Genomic DNA, 19,582 nt, shown 5'->3' with positions numbered 1-19,582 from the left:
TCTACATCTGCATGACTTAATGTATGGAATGACTGTATTTAACTGAGAAACATTTCCCATCAAGAATTTAATATTAATTTTTTTCTTGTTGCAAATATAAAACAAAAGACAATGAGCATGGGCTTAAATTTTGTAAAGAACTCATATCTACACCAAAAAAACCTCTACAACTTGGATTGCTATCAAATTTGCCTTGCTCTTGTGTTACAGAATTCCATCCACTTTTAACTAAAAGAAGGAACTACATTAAACTGACTTCTGTCTTGTTCAATAGGTCTTCCACAGATGAATGTCTTGGTTAATTGTTTCTTCTCTGCTACAATCAAGAGAACAGATCTTGCCAGGCCAACTCACTTATTTTGCAGTCTTGCTCATCTGAGCCATCTCCACAGTCATCAAACCAGTCGCACTGCAGCTCCATGGGAATGCACTTCTTGTCATTGCAAGCAAACTCATCTTTTTTACACGGTCTGGCTTTATACGTGATTTTATCTACATAATTACAGATTAGTAAGAGAAAAAATAAATCAGTATTTAGGATTCTGGGATTATTTTAGACACATACAAATGGGAATGGCTGCCAAGCATTAAGCAGCTGGAAATTATTTCAAGTTTAATTTCTTTCGGTTTCAAATTCTGATCTGCTAACCTGCAGTTAAGCTTTACTGAAGGACAAGCAGATCTGTGTAACAAAGTTTGCCTTCAAGGTGTTTTCTCTGCTCTGAATGCCTTGAAAGGTGATATCACCTACCACAGTGATCTTCATCCGAGTTATCTCCACAGTCATCGACCTCGTTGCAAATCTGCTCAGGCCGCAGACAAACCCTGTTGTTCCTGCATCTGTAGGGCCTCGTTGGAGGGCAGGGAAACTTCACTGCACAGCAAAGAAAAGAAGCAGCTGTTACCCAGCTATTAATCCTTTTTAATGACACATCAAAGCCAGATATGTGTTGGCACTCTAAGTTCTTTGTTTAGAGATTTTGTGTCATAAGGGTGATTTACACCTTTTTTTGAGGACTGGTAAATATGGCAGAAAAATAGCAAAAGGATGAAATGTAATGATGCTCAATGTTACATTACACAAGTGACTTTTTCCTCCCTCTATGGGTTTCCTACAGAAAAGTTTCATTTCTCAAAAACAGCAAATATCAAATATCTGAAATTACATGACAAGCAATAACAAAAGAAAACTATAGCCCCCACATTTCAAGCTTATCTTCTAAAAGCAAAACAAAATTTAAGACACATGTGCCTTTATATATTTGTGTGTCTTAAATGCCATTCTTGCTTTATTACACAAAAAACTCTGAAAAATATAATGCCATACCACACATTTCAGCAACTTCATCAGAGTTATCTCCACAGTCATCCTCACCATCACAAACCCAAAAATGCAGTTTGCAGAGGGAATTGTTGCACAAAAATTCATCGGCTCTACATATATTTCCCCCTGGGAAGACGAAAAGACGACAGAAAAAAAAAAAAAAGGCAGGAAAACAAAAAGATGAAAGAAAGTCAGTTTTGATAAAACCACTAGAACCACTCATCACATGTCATTTGCAGAGAGTAACACAGGGAGCATAACTAAATTTACAGATCCCAAAGGAACAGGCTGGAGAGGCAGAAGAATTCTCATTCAAAAACCTCTTCCCTGACCAAACAGCTCCTGCTCCTGGCTGCTGAACTGGAATTGCCAAACCAGTGACCAGCTGGGCATGTTCCATTTGCATTCAGCCAGGAGATGTTTAAACTCTCCGTGGTGATGCAGCCTCTCAGCAAAGGCCTGGCTGGTACATCAGGAATTTGGGCCATCACAGAACGAGATAAAGAGAAATAGGGCTAAATATGTGAAAAGCCACTTCAGCCCAGGTTTGTTTCACACCAACGTCTGATCCTCCACCTCTTCCTGCTCCACTCTGAGTCAGAGGCAAAGTGATTGCAGCCCATCAGCCATGAGGCAGCACCTTCTTCTCCTGAGGAGCAACAGGTTTTGCCCGGTTTGTAAAACCCTCACCACCTCCAAATGCTGTATCTAGGAAAGGTCCAGCCATGTGGGCACAGAACAAATAAAATTAAGTGACCTCTGACAGGATCTTCCTTTCTGTAACTCCTGAAATGCCTCATCAGGATATTTATTGAACACAGAAAGCGGCAAGAACAGAATCTGCCATGCGTTCTGAATCATCTAACGAAAAGGAACACAGGGTAAAGGAAAATGGTTTATGGCAAAATGCTCCCAGGCTTTCAAAATTAGTTCAAGTTTTATTTTGTGTTGTGCTAAGAGAGAATTTGTTTCTCAATTATGACTAGATTTTATCACTATCAATCAACAAAGTTATGGAGAGTTCTTGCAATTAATTTCCTATAAAACACATTTTTTGGTAACTGGATTTTCAGTTTCCTGAGAGGAGTAGAGTGTAAAATAAATAAAGCTGTGTACCTGCAGAGAAGGAAACAATGAAATTTTATATGATTATGCCAAAACTCTCACTGTGGCTTACCTCCATGCATTACACCCACTCTAAGAGCGAGATCAGGCTTCAGTGACTTTTTACTCATTCATTCAATGCCCTGTTCACACCTCATTAAAATCAACAGAAGGCTTTCTTTTGCTATAAAGGCTCAGAATGGCTGAACTTTTTTCCCCCCAAAAACTAATTTCCATGAAATGCCCATCGCATAAAAGGATGCTCGAACTCTCACACTCTGCTACCAGGTATAATTCACTCCCATGGCAAATATAACTTATCAACATTAACAGAAATATCCTGTATAATTATCCAAGGAAAATATATAAAATTCAAGTACTCTTCATGACGAAAGGCATGAATCCAAATAATAGTGTGTGCAATCACAATATAACCATCATTCTAGTTGTTTAATAAGATTGAAGAGAGTTATTTTTGTAAACATGCACAGTGGGCCACAGATAAATATTATGGATATTATTTTAGAATGCTGTAGAATAAAACTCCATTTGTGTTTGCTGTATTTCCAAAGATGAAAAAATTAGTTATCAGTGAGATAAACTGGCATTTCTTTCATGTGATTGCTCTGCCTGTCATAATTCCTTTATAAAATTGATTTCTGCAACAGAATCATAATTGTGACATAAATACAAAGTATGATAGCAATAACCAACTAGGAATAGGCTTCTTATTGTATTGTAAGCAATTTGCAGTTCACAGAAGCTCCATTATGCTACCCAAAGAATAATGCGGGCATCGGATAAAATAAGTGTGTTACTATTTACTAACACTTCATTGGGTTTTAAAGAGATACAGTCCAGCAGATTTAAAATGGGCTAGATGGTTGTTATTTATTTATTTATTTATTTGACTTTGTTATGTGTCTTCTTGCACCTAAACATCTCTAGAATATTCTGCACATGCTCTGAATTTTCTGGTCCTTCTTTCAAACTTAATAATCCCCACATGACATCTTTTTTTTCCCCCCCTTTAGTCTTAATACTTAAGACTTTAAGTATTGTGTAATAGACTTAAAACAAGGAAAGGATAATTTACTATGATTGCTTTGTACCTGATCATTATCCCATATAACTGTACCCCATTATGTTTTGAATTTATGCACAGAACATGTGACTGTAGACGGCTAACCCACAGAACTATCCACTTTAACGAAAAAGAAAGAAGAAAAACCCAGGAAAAAAATCCCAAGAAGATGACAAAATGCCAACTAAAGCTGTTCTTTAGAAAAAAAAAAATCCTGTAATTTGAGTTAGAAGAGGAGCTGGTGAGGAATGTGGAGCTCAAGGGCAGCCTGGGCTGCAGTGACCATGGAATGGTGGAGTTCAAATCCCTTAGGGCTGCAAGGAGGATGCAGAGCAAGCTCCCTACACTTGGGCAGAAGCCAGGATGTGCTTGGGAAAGCCCTGAAGGGAAGAGGGGCCCAGGAGAGCCTGGTTGGTACCCAAGCATCACCTCAACCAAGCCCAGGAGGGATGTATCCCAACAAAGAGGAAGTCAAAATGTGCCAGAAGGACTCTGTGGATGAACAAGTTGCTCCTGGACAAACAGAAAAAAGAAGGTGAAGGACTGGCACAGGTTGCCCAGAGATGCCCATCCCTGGAAGTGTCCAAGGTCATGTTGGATGGGGCTTGGAGCAACCTGGGATAGTAGAAGGTGTCCCTGCACATGGCAGAGGGCTGGAACTGGATGAATTTTAAGGTCTCTTCCAATCCAAAGTGTTCTGTGATTCTCTGAAATAAACAGAAACCTGGGCTCTTAAAATGACTTATTTAGCAAATGTTCATTATATGGCACAGCTGTGTGATTTATTGTGCATGGCTTTGTAGTTTATTGGGGCCTATAAAAGCTTGAATTAACCAGATTTACTGCTGATTTCCTTGACAAAAAAGAATATGCTTCCAGTAACAACATGACCTTTTCATCACCGGGGAGGGAAACAGAAAGGAGGAACAAGTCATAAACAACCTAAGTTTTGCTTATTCCTGCAGATCACTCGTTAAGCTGCTGTACTGCCTTTGTCAGGAGAGGTCACAGAACTTTCCTTTCTCCACTCATTATGGCCAGGGTACCAGTAACTTGCAATGTGTGTGTTCATAAAAAGCCCAATGAACACTTTTAGAGAAGTGTCTCTTGCCTTGGTCACAGTTTTCTTCATCGCTGCCATCCACACAGTCATGGATCCCATCACAAAGCCATCGCACAGGGATGCAGTAGGCCTTGTTCTTGCACCGAAACTGATCCTCTTTACATTCCGTCACACAGTCCATCTGTGGGAACACAGACATCATCAGGATTAATGATGGGAGCAACAGCAACTACTCCTCACTGCCAGGAGGGAGCAGACCCAGATGGAAACCGCCCCAGAACCACGCCTGGGGGTTGGCTTTGAGAAAACAAAATTTCTGCACTCTGAAACCCGCCCACAGAGAAGAGAAACATACAACCATGGGGCTAAGTTACCTGACAGCACTCAAAGGATGCAAGGAAACCCTAATTCCCCTTTCAATTATTTCAAGACCTAAAAAATTTACAAATAAAAGCAAAGAAATCACCAAAAATGTGTCAGGTACCTCATCAGATCCATCAGCACAGTCCAACTCCCCGTTGCATTTCAGGGATGCTGAAATGCAGCCTCCACTTGCACACACGTACTCACTTGAAGAGCAGGTTGGAGATGCTGGTTACAAACACATATTTCAGCATTAAGAAAAAGACAATTTATGAACAAACTGATTTTTAATTTAAAGTTTCCTTCTGGTTAATAGTGAGGCAGCTTGTGTCTAAGTACTTTTGTAAACTACAACAAAATATTTGACAAATCTGAATTGTGGCATCCTAAATGTTATAATGATAGTGAAAAGGTATTTGTGGTTTTTTCACTTAGAAAATTTATTTTATTTTCTCCTTATTGGTAACAAAGGCAACTAAACAAATGCATTATTAATAGAATGAGTATATTTTAAAAATTGCATTCCTCAAAATCGGCTTAAAGTTTAGCTAAATGTAGCTAATTTAGAATTGAGCAAGCTAAATTTTTAGGAAACCATCTTATTGGAAAGAATACATTATCACAATTAAACCACATAAATATTAAGCAGAATATTTTAATACAAAGGTGGATGTTTTTGTTGCACTGTAAATCAGGAGAGTTTTGTCATAGACTTTTATCAGCTACATCTAGCTTACAAAAAAACTTAGGAAAGTTCCTGCAAAAATAAACAACTGTATTTTCCAAGAAAGCAAAAATTCAGTGAAATAAAAATAACAATAATTTAGTAGACAACAATATTTGCATAAGGACTATTAAACTTTGAATGAAGACCACAAAGCAAAACATTTCAGGTCATGCCAAGATTTCCTGAGTTTTCAGAGCAGAGTTTTATATGTTGAGTATTTATTATCAAATTACAATTAAAAATAATTAAATGCCTATGCCCCAACAAGCTTCACACTGCAGAGTTGTTCATAAGTAGGATTTTCAAAACACCAGTAGGATTTGCAATGATGCAAACTCAAAAGGAAAAGTTTCAGATTTTTTTGCACTTTCTCACTATTAGTAGTACCCAAGAAATTTTGATTTGGTTATTTATATTCTTCCTTCACTCTGATTCATTTCTGGCTTCATATTATAATTCAGAATTATTTAAAACAATACCTGGCTCACAATTTTTCTCATCATCCCCAAGCTTGCAGTCCTCATGACCATCACATTTCCATTTTGCTGAGATGCACTGGCCATTGGAGCACTGGAACTGATCCCTAGAACAGCCTGTTTCACAATACCTCTGGTACAAAAGAAACAACCAATAAACAAGATCAAGAGTTTAATATAAACATTGGTAAATGCGCAGCAGGTGACAGAAGTTACAGCCCATAATCTTACATGTTATCAAATACGTAGTAATTGAAGTCTTGTGAATTGAAATAGATTTGTGGATATGATTCAAAATGGTGGCTTACACCCTCTAATTAGCTGGAAACACCTGAGGTCCAGCATTGACAGGAAAAGAGAAGGGGAAAAAAGAGAAAAAAACCCAAAAAACAAAAAACAAAAAACCAGAAAACCAGTGAAGTATTATCCAGTGAGCTTCTGAGAGATAACAGTCTTCATTGCTCTCTCAAAAAAAATCTCTCAAACCACTGCCATGTGTAAAAAAGAATGGTTTCCCAATCAGGACACAAAGTATTTATATGCTGGGAAGAGGTTCAGATCACTGCTGGGACAAGAAAATGTAGAATGCTCTTCAACTTTACTTGATTTATTTGTATGTTCTCTTTTTAGAATAATTACATCAAGAGGTTTGGTTTTAATTTAGTAATGATATTTGCATACAGGGATTCATGTGTAGAGTTCCCACTGCTGCCTCTCAGAAAATTTCTATGCAGGAATCCATTCTCCAACAATTTAAAACTGCTAACTCTCCACAGAAATACCTTTTCTGGAAGATGCCTACCTCATCTGAGCCATCGGCACAGTCATAGTCTCCATCACACCAGAATCTTGCTGAAACACAGTCTCCATTTGCACAAGGAAAATCTTTCAAAGTGCATGTTTGAGGCTCTGAGGAAAGAAAAGAAACAACCCAAGGTTTATTATAATTTCCTTAAAATATTTTACACATAACCCCCCCCCAATCAATCTATGAATAAATATGAAAAACTCAAAACAATTAGCCTGCAAATGATAAGGAGTGGTCTTCTGTGGGATTTTATTCCACAACATATTTTAACTAAATTTCATTTACACATAGTGAGATAAAATACTTTCATTTCTTTAATACATTTGGGTTCTACCCAATTTCTTTGCAAAATAACATGTATGTCATTACAGGGTTTGTGAGATAGGCACCAGAGACCAGAAATACATTTTGCATGTCAATATCCAATGTAATTAGAACTAAGCAGATTTCTGACTTTCCATCACACAGCAGCACACCATTTATCACACACCTTTCAGAGTGTGTGTGCCAAGAGTCAGTTTCCCCTGTGCTCAGCATTCAGGGGAATGGCAATGGGAACACAAAATTTGGTGTTTCAAATAAAATAAAATTTTTCACTACTGCTGACACAGAAACATTGGCAAGGGGGACCTCTCGGGAAGAGTCCCACAGGAGATCATCATGTGCTTTCCTCCTGAGAATAAGGACCACTCCAAAAGACATTTTTTGGATGCTGGAGCATCAGACTAAACAAAGGTAGAGAGGTATTGGGGATTTAGAAGTTAAACAAATCTCTTTATGCAATTTAGATCTGCCAGTCGGAGGGCATGGGGGAAAAAAAAAGGACTTAAAAAACAAACAAGGATTATTTGTGGGATTATTTCCACCACAGGAAGCAGTGCATTATGTAAATGATGTAAAATCAAGAATAAGGATTAATTAATAACCTTTTCAGCAGAGAGATGGGGAACAGCAAATGACAGAGATTGAACCAAAGGAAGAAAGGGGGGAAAAAAAGAGAAGAGACAGAGCAGACAACAACAATGGACAGCAGGAATGGACAGCAATAAACTGAGTAGTGCTGAAGGGTTCTTTAGTGAGTTATGGAAGGTGCAAGCATGAATGATTTTGTAAAATGTTACACCACACACAAGTTACATGGATGTAACAAACTTGACTTCATGTGTTTTGGTTTTTTTGTTGTTGTTGTTTGTTTTTTTTCCCCCGCGATTTATAAAAATCAAAAACTCTTGCAGGAAAGGAATTGTTTTAATCAAGCTTTCCACTGCCTTTTTCCCACTCTTTACCTCATCCAAAGATTCAAGATGACTCTGTTTGAAATTTGTTAAGAGAAATTTCATTTTTCAGGTAGAAACAAATTTTTGTTTTGAAGTTGTAGGAAAGTAATTTTAAAAGCACATCAACAGCAATTGCATCAGTTCTCCAAAAATGTTATATTTCAGCAAATCAAAGGTTGGCATTTATGTGGACTCAGATTATATGCACATTACCTCAATTTTTTTCCAAAGTGTAAGCTCTAGCAAATCCCTGACATTTGATTCTTTTTGTTTTCAACAAGCCAAGAAGGAGAATTTCATGATATGATAAAATATATAAAGGAAATAATTTGTGGGAAAAGTAATTCACAAGCAAAAAAAAAACATTTGTCATGTTTCTATATTGATTGGAAAAATACAAGCAAATACTTTTGCTATACTGCTAATAAATTATTTATAAGCAGAGATTTGATACTGGAAAAAATGTACACAAAGAGCTAAGTACTCAATTCTCTGTTTGCTAGAAATATTTCTTCTGCTGCTGGGATCCAGCTCTGTGATTTACATATGAACACAGAAAAGTACTTTTCCATCAGTGCTCAGCTTGTTAGAAAGGAATAATTCTTATTACAAAACAATACGAAAGGAACAAGCATTAATGGATTTCTGCACAACCCATGAAGGACAGCATTCTTTAGCTTCTGCTTTACCAAAACACTGAAACTCCTTCCCAAGAAAAGCATTTGGGATATAAACTTATCCCAGGACAAAATTAACTGATTTTGTTTTCTTGGCAACTTGTAGAAGTGACAAAAGAGCATTAGGAAGAACTTGTAGCAGCACAAGTATGTTTACACTGATTGAATTCATGTCTTGCTACAACATTATTGTGTTTGACTTGCTTCAATGGTTACAGTACCTTGCATTTTCTTTAACCACATTAAATAAATAAAAAAAAATACTGGTGCCTTCTTTTTAGGTTAGATAGATAGAATAAGATTCATTGATCTGGAATTTTCCTTTTTTTGACTTTCCTGAAAGAGGAAACACTATTTTTGCTGTAATTTGTTTTTAAAAATCCAAATAAAATCTGAAAGCTAAATCTCCCTCCTGACAGATATTACCTCAGAAGAGTTAACAATGTATTCTACATTTCTTATTGTAGACCCATTATCTACCAATATCCAAGCTAAAAACTCTTATTTCACAGTGTCCAAATATAGTTAAAAACAATAGACTGTAAGAAAAATAATCACAAAAGCTCTTATAAAGAACTGCATCAGCTATAGAAAAACACCTGACCTCAAACTGCTTAATATAAAAATAAATATTACAATTAATTTACCTTTATCAGTTAGTTACATATTGGATTTCTTACCTCTGCAAAAGAATCATAAACACTGTTCAGAGGCAGAGTGATAAGCATTTGTTAAAAAGGAATTTGGATCAAACAGTACCTGCTTATTACACGTTAAAAAAAAATACCTAAATGGGTGTGAAAAATTATTAATGCTGCACCATTGTGCCCATGAAGACTTGGTTATGATATGACCAGAAGAGTGAATTTCTTGCAAGTGAAGAAATTATACAGAAAAGTGTAAATGCTTGAGCTGAATTTCTATAATTCAGTGAATTCATTCCTCATTCTTGAGAAACAACTCATTTTTTGACAGCCCTTTGTATATTACATTCATGGATGCCATAAACAATTTATCTCACTGTGCAATGTAACTTATTTTGTCAAATGCTTTTAAAGTTCTAATTTCATATACATTTGTTTCATTACACTTTATTCTGTAAGTGGCTTGATGGTGTATAAAAAATTTTTATACAACTATTTCAAATAGCTGAACAATACTATGTACTCTCCCAGTGCTTCCAAGATTTTGGATTTTTAAACTGTGCCAGCCTACTGTGTTTAATTTAAACAGGAGAATCTATAGCTAGAATTTAAGTATGCATTTGACAAGCAAAAGTAAATTAAAAAAAAACCTAACACCCTTTAGTTTAATTCACCTTCTATATCTGGGTACTTTCAACTCTGTAATTACATCCATTACAATTAATTACAAATTTCTTTATCTTCAAGTCTAGAGAACAATCAAGAACTGAATGTATAACTTAGCTATTAATATGGACACAAAGCTGGCTAACTTAATAATTTTTTTCTTAAAAGGTTCAGATTATTTCTCTGTCATTATTTGAACTTTTTAATTTCACTTTCTAGTACGATGTTCTGATCTTTAAGGAAGAGAATTATTACTGCTGGGTCATACACATGGCTGATTCCAAATATGATACTCAACAGTTATTTTGCAAACAGCAATAACATTTTGTGGAAGTTTCTGTTTTGTTTAGGTTTTTTTTTTTCCAAATTTTTAACAGACTGCCCAGTCCTGTAGATTAACACCACCACAGCAAAGCTATCACTCTCTCTTTGATTTCTACATGAGAATAAAAACATAAAATAATTTCTTGCTACTTGTAGAACAGAAAACTGACACTAATAATCAATTCCTAAGTAAAGTCTCCCACAAAGCTAAGAAAGCTTTTGTGTGCCAACCCCCCTGGGGTACAACGACAAAACGTTCTGAGTGATTACTGAGCCACACAACATTTTCTCCTTTTTATGTTCCACAGCACTGCTGCTTGCAGTAATAAAACTCACAACATTTTCAAGTGCAGGGAGTAATTACCAGGCAGATAAATCCACTTTAACCTCCCAAGCTGAACGAGACACTCTGTACCTATGGACTCCACATCTTGGACTGGAGAAAGGAGCAGCAGCCTTCACTCAGCATTAGAAGGCCTAATTTAATAATCTTTCTAGATCATCACCTTGAAGATAATAAATATACACTCATGGTATACAATCAGGAATGTGTATTCAAGATTACGTGCAAGAAAAAGATATTAACTTCATCATTTCTGAGTAAAAAGGAAAAAAAACACAGCAATTGTCAAGAGAAGACACTTCAGAACTATTTAGAGAATGTCCCTCTTGAAATATTTCATAAAGACAATAATTTTTGGATAAAATCATTACAAATTTTTCATTTCTTCCTGAGACCCAGATGGAAATTAACTCCCTGAAAGTGGTATTACAGAGATTTATTAGGCCTTTAGGTTCCTCATGGGTAGGAGAGAGCTGGGTAACTGAGCTACTTGGAATAACCACATCTACCTCTCAATGCAATCAAATACCAGAGAAATTGACTTCTCAATATGAAACAAGGCAAACCATCCCAAGAATACAATGAATATACCAAGCAGGTAGTGTTTGATCAAAATTCCTTGTTAAAAATGCTCATCACTTCACTTCTTAACACTGTTTATCATTCTTCTTTAAAGATGCGAAATTTGATACGTAACTAACTGATAACGGTAAACTAATTGTGATATTTATTTTTAATTCACCAGATGATTAAGCAGTTTTAATTCACCACATTAAGCAGAAGTCAGGCATCTTTTCACAGCTGATACAGCTCTTTATAAGAGTGAACAGGAGAATTATAGCGAGGGACATTTTCAATTGTGGCCGGCTGATCTTCAGCAGATCAGAGGGTGTTGAATGAAAACACACACATGTTTTATAAAACTTCAAAAGTTTTCTCTTGCATGTGGCTAACCTGACTGTTCTAACATGGACCAAGGTAAAAGTTACTTACTACAGTTTTCTTCATCAGAATTATCTCCACAATCATTCTGGCTGTCACACCTCCAGTGATCTGGAATGCAGTTGTTGTTTTTGCACTGGAACTCATGAGGTCCACAAGTTTTTTTATCTGTAATAAGGGTTAATAATATTTACAGCATTGCAAACAAAGAGTCAAAATGAGAAAGACTCCCACTAAATGCATTATAAAGTTACTGGATTCATATATAGACAAGCAACCATAATACTTGAAGAGTCACTTTCAGGAATAATTTATTTCTCATGACATGCTTTAAACTTCTATTTATAAATTCACACCTTAATCTTAAATTTGATGAAATTAAAATATGCAGCATATAAACAGTCATGTAAAGTTTAAAAAAAGATGAAATTCAGAAGGGTTCACGAGAGAGAGTATTAGTACACTGAATCTCAAGGACTGAATTCACTTTTCCTTGAATTTATCTGTAAGACTGTAATAAAAAAGATCAGATCACAGTAAACCACTAGATTTGAAAAATATACAAAATATGTATTTCTCAAAAATTATTTTTGCTATAATAACTTAGAGCAGAAAATTTTGCACTTTGATTTAAATTTTTAGCTACTGATGGACTGGAAGTTACTCATATGAGGTAAAACAGTACAAAGCCTATAGTGCTGAACTGAGGGAAACTTCCTTCAGGTTCTATATTTTCAATGAGCTCTTCTTTTTACAGAGGAGCTTTGGAAGCCTCTTAGAGATACATGAACACCCTGAACTCCTCCAGCAGAAAGGAGCTGTCTCTGTGTTATCTGTGAGCAACTCTTGAAAAATTTGTTCAGCTTCTAAGGACTGAGATGAAATGAAGTAAATTAAAAAGTTATCAGTGACATTTTCATTGGGGGAGGGGGAAAAAAAGAGTTTGCTATGTAAAAGCCACAATGACATATTTAAAATTACATGTCACTGTGATATCGCACTAGAAAATGTTTAAATTTCTGTTAGGCAAAGTCAAAACGTGTCAGAGCAGCTCCACTCTGCTCTCAGGGCAAGCCCATGGCTGCTAATGACTGACAAACAGCAGCTCCAATCACCTGATTCCTCTGCTGCTGAACCACAAATCAGAGGTTCTAATTTGACACTTGGGGCCAAAATGTTGCATTTTCTTTGTTGTTTTAGGTGTGGCTCTGGAACCAGGCTGATAAAACCACAATTGAGTACCAAGATTGGTGTTGCAGCTCAGTTGTGTGCACTCAAAAATCTGGTCGCTGCAATCTGCCTTTTGTGTTTGTTCCTTGTTCTTTGACAATGTCAATTGTGAGAAATTTTCTTCCAAAGTATGTTTGTCCCCATGATATTTTTTATTATTAAAGTCTATGATACTTTGATCATGATATTTCAAATGCTTACACTGGCAAACAAAAATATGTAACATTACAAAACATAAAAATATTCCTCCCCAACTTATGACATTCCTGTATTTTCATTCTGTAGCTCTGCAAAGGATAAAGTTTCAAACCTGAAATCCATCCTGTGTTTATTAAAACACTTCCAGTAAAATCTGCAACCTCCCACTAGAGTAATTGCCCACAAAATGAGTTGTAGCACTACTGACAGATAACATCACAGCAACATATAAATATTCTATTTATCATTCCACATCCAGCAGAAATACCAAGATCTAATCAGTAATACACAGAAGCCAGAGATCACACCTATACATTTCAGTTACCTGAATAAGAAATAACTTTTCTTACTCTTCATAAAGAATTATTTAGTTCTCAAGCATGCTAAATCCATTTTGTAGCATTTCTTTTTCTATACATGTGTAGAAAATCTAGATTTTTTAATTTATCCAACCTTAACCTCTGATTGCTGCTTGAATGTCAATCTTTCCCTTCATACTTTGCTCCTACCAAACATAAAGGAATATAATTTTTTTTAATACAAAATATTTTGCATGTTTGTAAGGCTCTCCCTTCCTCACAAATCTGAAAACTTAATTTTTCCTCTGGGTTGAATGATCTCTGATTGCTGACAATGTCTTACAAACCATATTTGCTTGTCTTGTATTTCTTTCTTCGCTTTATTGAGAACTGAGGGAAACACTGGGATACCAGAGATGGGATATAACAAAGAGGAAAATTTGGGAACGTTGTGTAACAGTTATCTGATCTTTGAGAAGGATGGATTCATTCACCTCAAAGGGAACAGTGCAAGACCTTCTTCATTGGGAATTGTGCAACCATGAAAAGCACATGGAGGCCCACACACATTTTGTCATCTCTGCCTTCAACACTAAATTGCCTTCTGATTTTTCTTAAAATGAGACCCCCTTAAAGTGTGAAAGTTCAGCTAGAAATGGTGCAAAGGCAAAGGAGCAAGCACTGATAGCTCCATTTTCATACTGGTCTCTTCAAGTTGTTATTAAGAGACTCACTGACCTGCTGGAACAGGCACAGCCCTTCCTTGGAAATTTGTGCGATCTGAGGGAGCTGCTGCTGGGTTGGGTTCACTTTTTTGTGCTGAACTGGACTAGGATTTTATTTTAGAAGTATTTCTAAATGGGCATGAGGAAAACAGGATGAAGGCTTAAATGGGGAAACAAAAACAAAATAAGGCAAAAAAGCCCATCTGCACCCTAAAAGCATTTTGATTCAAATACCAATCCCTGTTAATGAAGCCACTAATTGTACACATTGCTCTTCTTTGGGGATTTTAAATCCATATATTTTCATGTGTGTGCATTTGTGCGTGTGTCTGGGTGGGATAAAATCCAAAACTAAAAGGAATTTGCTTTTGATCCAGGATCAGCTGGCTGTCCTAGAGCTTGTCACCCATGCTGGATAAAGGAAATTATAAACCTGTTGAAGGGAGTTTAAGATTATATAATGAATATCCTTCAAGTGCCTCGAAGAAAGTATTTTTTATCATCAGGAAAAAAGCCTGCTTTTTACTCTCACAGCTAAAAATAAAATCAATATTTTAAAAAGTGAGAAGGAAGTAAGCAGTCATGGCAATGTTGACACATCAGGAAAATAAAGACCTGAAACACACATAGCCTTTAAAGAATATTATAAAATCACTTTTCAAGACCACATGCAGCTTTCTTCAGATTCTAACTCAAGCTGGTCCATTTGGATGTAAAGTACCAAAGTTGTGAGCAAGGACTAGCACAATCTAATGGTTTTCTTTAATTGCCTGTACTGTTAATTTAACACTAATTAACTCTACCGCTTGTTCTCTGAGAAACACCAGACACTCCTAAAGGAACACATATTTCCTGATTCTACCTCAACTGTGTGAGCTGGAAAGCAAGCACAGAAGAATAAATGCATTTACACTGCTTCTAGAAATGCACTCAGTGTAATATCTCCAATAACACACAGCAGCAGAAGTTGACTAAGCAAAATACATATGGCCAGGAAGCACTCAAGCAAAAAAGAGATTATTGCACACAAGTTTTGAATTGCAGACATTTTAGAAATGAACTCCAAACAATAACAAATTAGTGTTACATCAACATATGTAGATCCTTTTTATACTCATTCATATACTTCGGAGAATTTAATTCTATCGAACTTTGCACATAAAAATAACAATCTTTAACTTGAAAAATAAAATGCAGAAGACCAAATTGTGTTGAAACTACTGCCATTGTAAGGTCATTTAACCATATTTCAAATGCTAAAAAATATGGAAAACTTCAAAATGTGATTAAACACACCCTGTTCTTGTCAAGGCTTAGCTGTTCCATGTTTACTCAACTGTGTTTGGCACAGAAATTGTGACTATGGATGAATTTTTGCCTCCTCTAACACAAAAAAAAAAAACAACCAAGAACAGTGTATGCAGCCAGGAGATTAAAAATAAAGATGTGGGTGTTTTTTCAGGGAAGTGTGTGGTTAAGCTGGGGGACACCTCACTGCAGCATGTAGTGAAAACTTTACAAAGGCAAAAAAAGTGAAATCTATGATGAATTGTTGTATACAGAGATATATTTGACTGACAATATCTCTGATTCTCCAGTGGTTGGAGGATGGAAGGGTATCCCAGGGAGGTTTCAGTGTGGGCCTGCTGTGCTCACATATTCCTGCCTAGAGACAGGACAAAAGTCAACATGAGTCTCAGATATGAACCACCACCTCCAGCTGGACATGTTGTGATTTAAGGAACCTTTTGAGCTTGGGACTGCACACAGTCCCAAGTTTCTTCTCTATACTTTTTAGTCATATGAAAAATTTTTATTCTGTTTATTGTAAAATGATGGCTCAGAGTGAAGTACTTAATTCTAAACATAATTTTTCCTATTTACTGACAGTATTATTTATTTTTCTCTTAAAAAGAAATAAAATTGTGACTTGAGGATGAAATATTTTCCGATGAAAATACTAGATGAAATTTACGACCATTTGTGCCACATCAGCTGGGTGTGCACAGGTTGGCCAAAATGTGAATCCATAGTTTGGAAGCTTGGAATGCTGTCCCAATTGGAATGCCACAGCATGGTGGAGATCCAGGTGATGTGGAATAGTGGAGGAGAAAGTAGCTGTGATGAAGATCAGGAAGTGAGCAGTGCAGGGCTGCTTTAATAACAGCCCAGAAGTGGAGGTGAAACTTCATCTCCTTTGCATTCATTGTTTCTTCAAGACAAATGATTCCTTGCACTGTAAACTTCTCACCAGTTGGCAGGAATAATTATTTTCCCCATCCTGGCAATTCAAATGATGGTCTTGGATTTTCAGTGTTGAGAAAGTTCATTTTCCCAGGCATATTTGCCACCTTCAGCATTTTTTATATATGCTCATGTGTCAATTATTTGAAACATATCCATGAAAAAGCAGCTCAGTGCTTTGTCCTTGACTGCAGCCTGTAGTTTTGTTACTCTGTTGTCCCAGAGATAAACTTGTCCAGACACAGGTGTTTCATCAAACCATTCACTGATGTGTGGATGAATAATGGGGAAAGCTTTAAATGTTCCATATTTGCCTTGTTCTCCTCCACTTCAGACCATTTTTCTGTATTTTCTTTTATAGACCAGTCTTGGAAGTTTCACAAGTGTTTCTGCACATGGTTAGTGTGTGTCTTGCACTGACACCCATCTTCAGGGATTTTCCAGCAGTACTGATCCACTTTGCCTCTGATTGTCTGTAATCCATTTCCCAGGCAGAATATTTATATTTATTATTTTCTCTAATTACAACAATAAGAGCTGACTCATAACTCCCTGGAGCTCACAGAGCCATGTCACGTTAGAAGCTACTCTGAACCTTTGTATACCATCAGTCTTAACCACCAGGATTTGCAAATTATTTTTACTATTTATGAACTTCAGCAGCAAGTAAGTGCAGACTGAACTGATAGAAACTGGATAAAACTGTGAGAAAAATAAAGAATATGACAGCCACTAGATTCTGTGCCACTTCTATGACTCTAAATGCCACATGAGAGCCTCATTTGCAGCTTCTGCCAATAAAGAAGTGATACAATAGGAATTTTATGAACTACTCATACAAAGATTGCCATTCAGTAAGAACTGGATGAGCCAGAGAGGTTTCAGATAGGTATTAACAAACACTGAAAGAGGACATAAAAGGTGGGATGATTATTTTCTTTTGCTAAAACAATTTCAAGCCACAGCAACACATGCAGAACCACTGGCATACTTACCACAGTTTGCTTCATCTGACCCATCTGCACAATCTGGGTCTTCATCACACACCCACAGCTTGGAAATGCAGTGTTTGGTTGTTTTACACTGGAAGTGGTCTGGAGAACAACTGTTTTCAGCTTCAAATAAAAGAATTCCAGATCAAAATTAGAAATTTCTGCTAATATTCAAAATATGTGTTTGAAAGAAAAACATATTAAGGATTCAAGAATCAGAAATTGGGTATCTCTAGCATAATTTATATAATATCTGTAAGAAAAAAAATTCAAGTTTATAGTGTGTATAGTTTCGTCATTTTCTTATATATTATTTCATATAAACATTAAGGTAAAACAAATATAATGAACAAAGTGTCTACTGTGATATTCTTTTAACAGCAAATAGACTTGCCATTGATAGAATCAAACCACTTGAGCAAAAATCAGGCAAGTTTTTTCCTTACCTTTCTAAAGTGCCAGTTACAAATTCTGAGAGTCAGTTTATAAGACTAAGGCAGCTCTGGATGCTTTGATCAAAAACAGATTCAAAATTATGCACTTTTTTTGTAAAATTCTGTGCTCTGTTAAATTGGGCAAATGTTGAGAAAAGTTTGACAAATATTTCACTTTATCAGTTTAGAACAACAATTTTTTGAACGAATCCTGCAGCAAGAAAAAGATGCAAAGATGCAGCTGAGCTTTCAGCCTATTCTTTAGGGATGGTCTAAGTCAGAATTTAGCTGCATTAACCTTAGAACAGCCATTTAAAAACAAAACAGATCCTCAGAGCACACATGTGGTACTAGATGTTCTTTAGAGATTTGTACTCCAAATAACTCTAAACTGAATTGACCATAGGGGAAAAACAGAAAACATTTGATAAGGTTTTCCCACATGAATGTATGTCCCACCTTCACCTAAGGAATCCTGTAGTGCCTTTAAAAACTTTCCTATCCCCGTTGAAAAGCAATTTGCTCCCTGATATTACCATCCTTGTCTCTTGGGTTTGCCAAGATGAAAAATTTCAGGTTTGCTAAAAGTTGGTGTATTATTTCTTTTACTGTCGCATTTGCATAGACTTGGGTATGTTCCTAACCATACCACGAATAATTCTGATCCTCAGCTAGGACACATCTCCAGGGGATTCCACAGTGCTTCACAAGAAGGACCAGCACAATGACCTTCACTTTGCATTTGGAAAGCCTTCTGCGTAAAATGTGACTTTGAAAAAGTCACCTGGTAAGCAAAACAGAACAGTCACAGACCTAAAAAAAAAAAGTATCTTATGGATCTCAGACTTGTGACATTAGAGTGAGAGGGAATCTCACCTGTTATCTGTCTTGTGCCAGGAGCCCAAGTCAATATGAACCCACAGCCCCTGAGCTGTAGACTCTGCTGCTCTGATTTAACTTCTGCCACCTACACCTCAAGGTTTCTGGGAGCCTTCCATGTACCATGTGCAGCTCTTTCCAAGGGAAAAAGTAATCTCCCTTATCTTTCACAGGAGCTTTCCTGATCCCTCTTAATCAGTTTTTAAAGAAACGCAATGTGCAAACCAACATAAAGAGCTTTCTGCAAAACTTGTGTTTACATCTCTCCTGAGCAGTTTGGAAGACAGCCATTAAACATGACCATCCACAAAGCCCTTCTATCCTTAGCAACCCTTCTCCCCTTGGAGAAGGATTTTCTCTTTGCAGAAATGCAGCACATGCAAACCTTGAGAAAGCTTATCCAGAACAAGCAGCTCAGATCAGCAGCAGATCCGAGCAGTGAAATCAGGAAAACACAGAGCCACATTTCAAGGCAGCCCCATCATCTTTATTACAAAATGATCAGACACAAACTTATTCAACAAATTTCCATTATAAATCTAAAAATATTTTCTCCACTTATATCTAAGAAATGTAAAGTGAAAATAAATATGTGAAAATTAAGTTGCACTAAAAGCTGAGCAAATGGAAATCCAGTTACATAGAAATCCCCAGAGAAAGGCAAACAGAAAAGGTAAAAATAATCAATGAAAGAAAAAGAATGTAGAAGGAGCTTTAGATCTACAGCTTTCTTAACAAAAAGATTCTGAAAAACATCTT

The 19,582-nt window shown here is 36.4% G+C and overlaps 1 protein-coding gene across 2 annotated transcripts in view; it reads right to left on the bottom strand.

Moving 5' to 3' along the window:
- The window catches only part of LRP1B (LDL receptor related protein 1B), a 623,792-nt gene that overhangs the window by 56,339 nt on the left and 547,871 nt on the right, over nucleotides 1-19,582 (bottom strand). The window contains exons 66-74 of one of the 2 annotated variants that reach the window (XM_038143324.1): nucleotides 17,514-17,633; nucleotides 11,874-11,990; nucleotides 6,944-7,050; nucleotides 6,145-6,274; nucleotides 5,060-5,166; nucleotides 4,624-4,756; nucleotides 1,328-1,450; nucleotides 752-874; nucleotides 355-492 (exon numbers count right to left, since the gene is read on the bottom strand). In XM_038143324.1, coding sequence (XP_037999252.1) covers nucleotides 355-492; nucleotides 752-874; nucleotides 1,328-1,450; nucleotides 4,624-4,756; nucleotides 5,060-5,166; nucleotides 6,145-6,274; nucleotides 6,944-7,050; nucleotides 11,874-11,990; nucleotides 17,514-17,633 — 1,098 coding nt within the window. Of the gene's footprint in view, nucleotides 1-108; nucleotides 493-751; nucleotides 875-1,327; nucleotides 1,451-4,623; nucleotides 4,757-5,059; nucleotides 5,167-6,144; nucleotides 6,275-6,943; nucleotides 7,051-11,873; nucleotides 11,991-17,513; nucleotides 17,634-19,582 lie in introns of those variants that run through there. The other variant, XM_038143323.1, reaches the window with a different exon arrangement.

The sequence above is a fragment of the Motacilla alba genome, chromosome 7, assembly GCF_015832195.1.
Source record: "Motacilla alba alba isolate MOTALB_02 chromosome 7, Motacilla_alba_V1.0_pri, whole genome shotgun sequence".
Taxonomy (NCBI): Eukaryota; Metazoa; Chordata; class Aves; order Passeriformes; family Motacillidae; genus Motacilla; species Motacilla alba.
The sequence above is the reverse complement of the archived record's forward strand: the minus strand, read 5'-3'. Positions and strand labels throughout refer to the sequence as shown.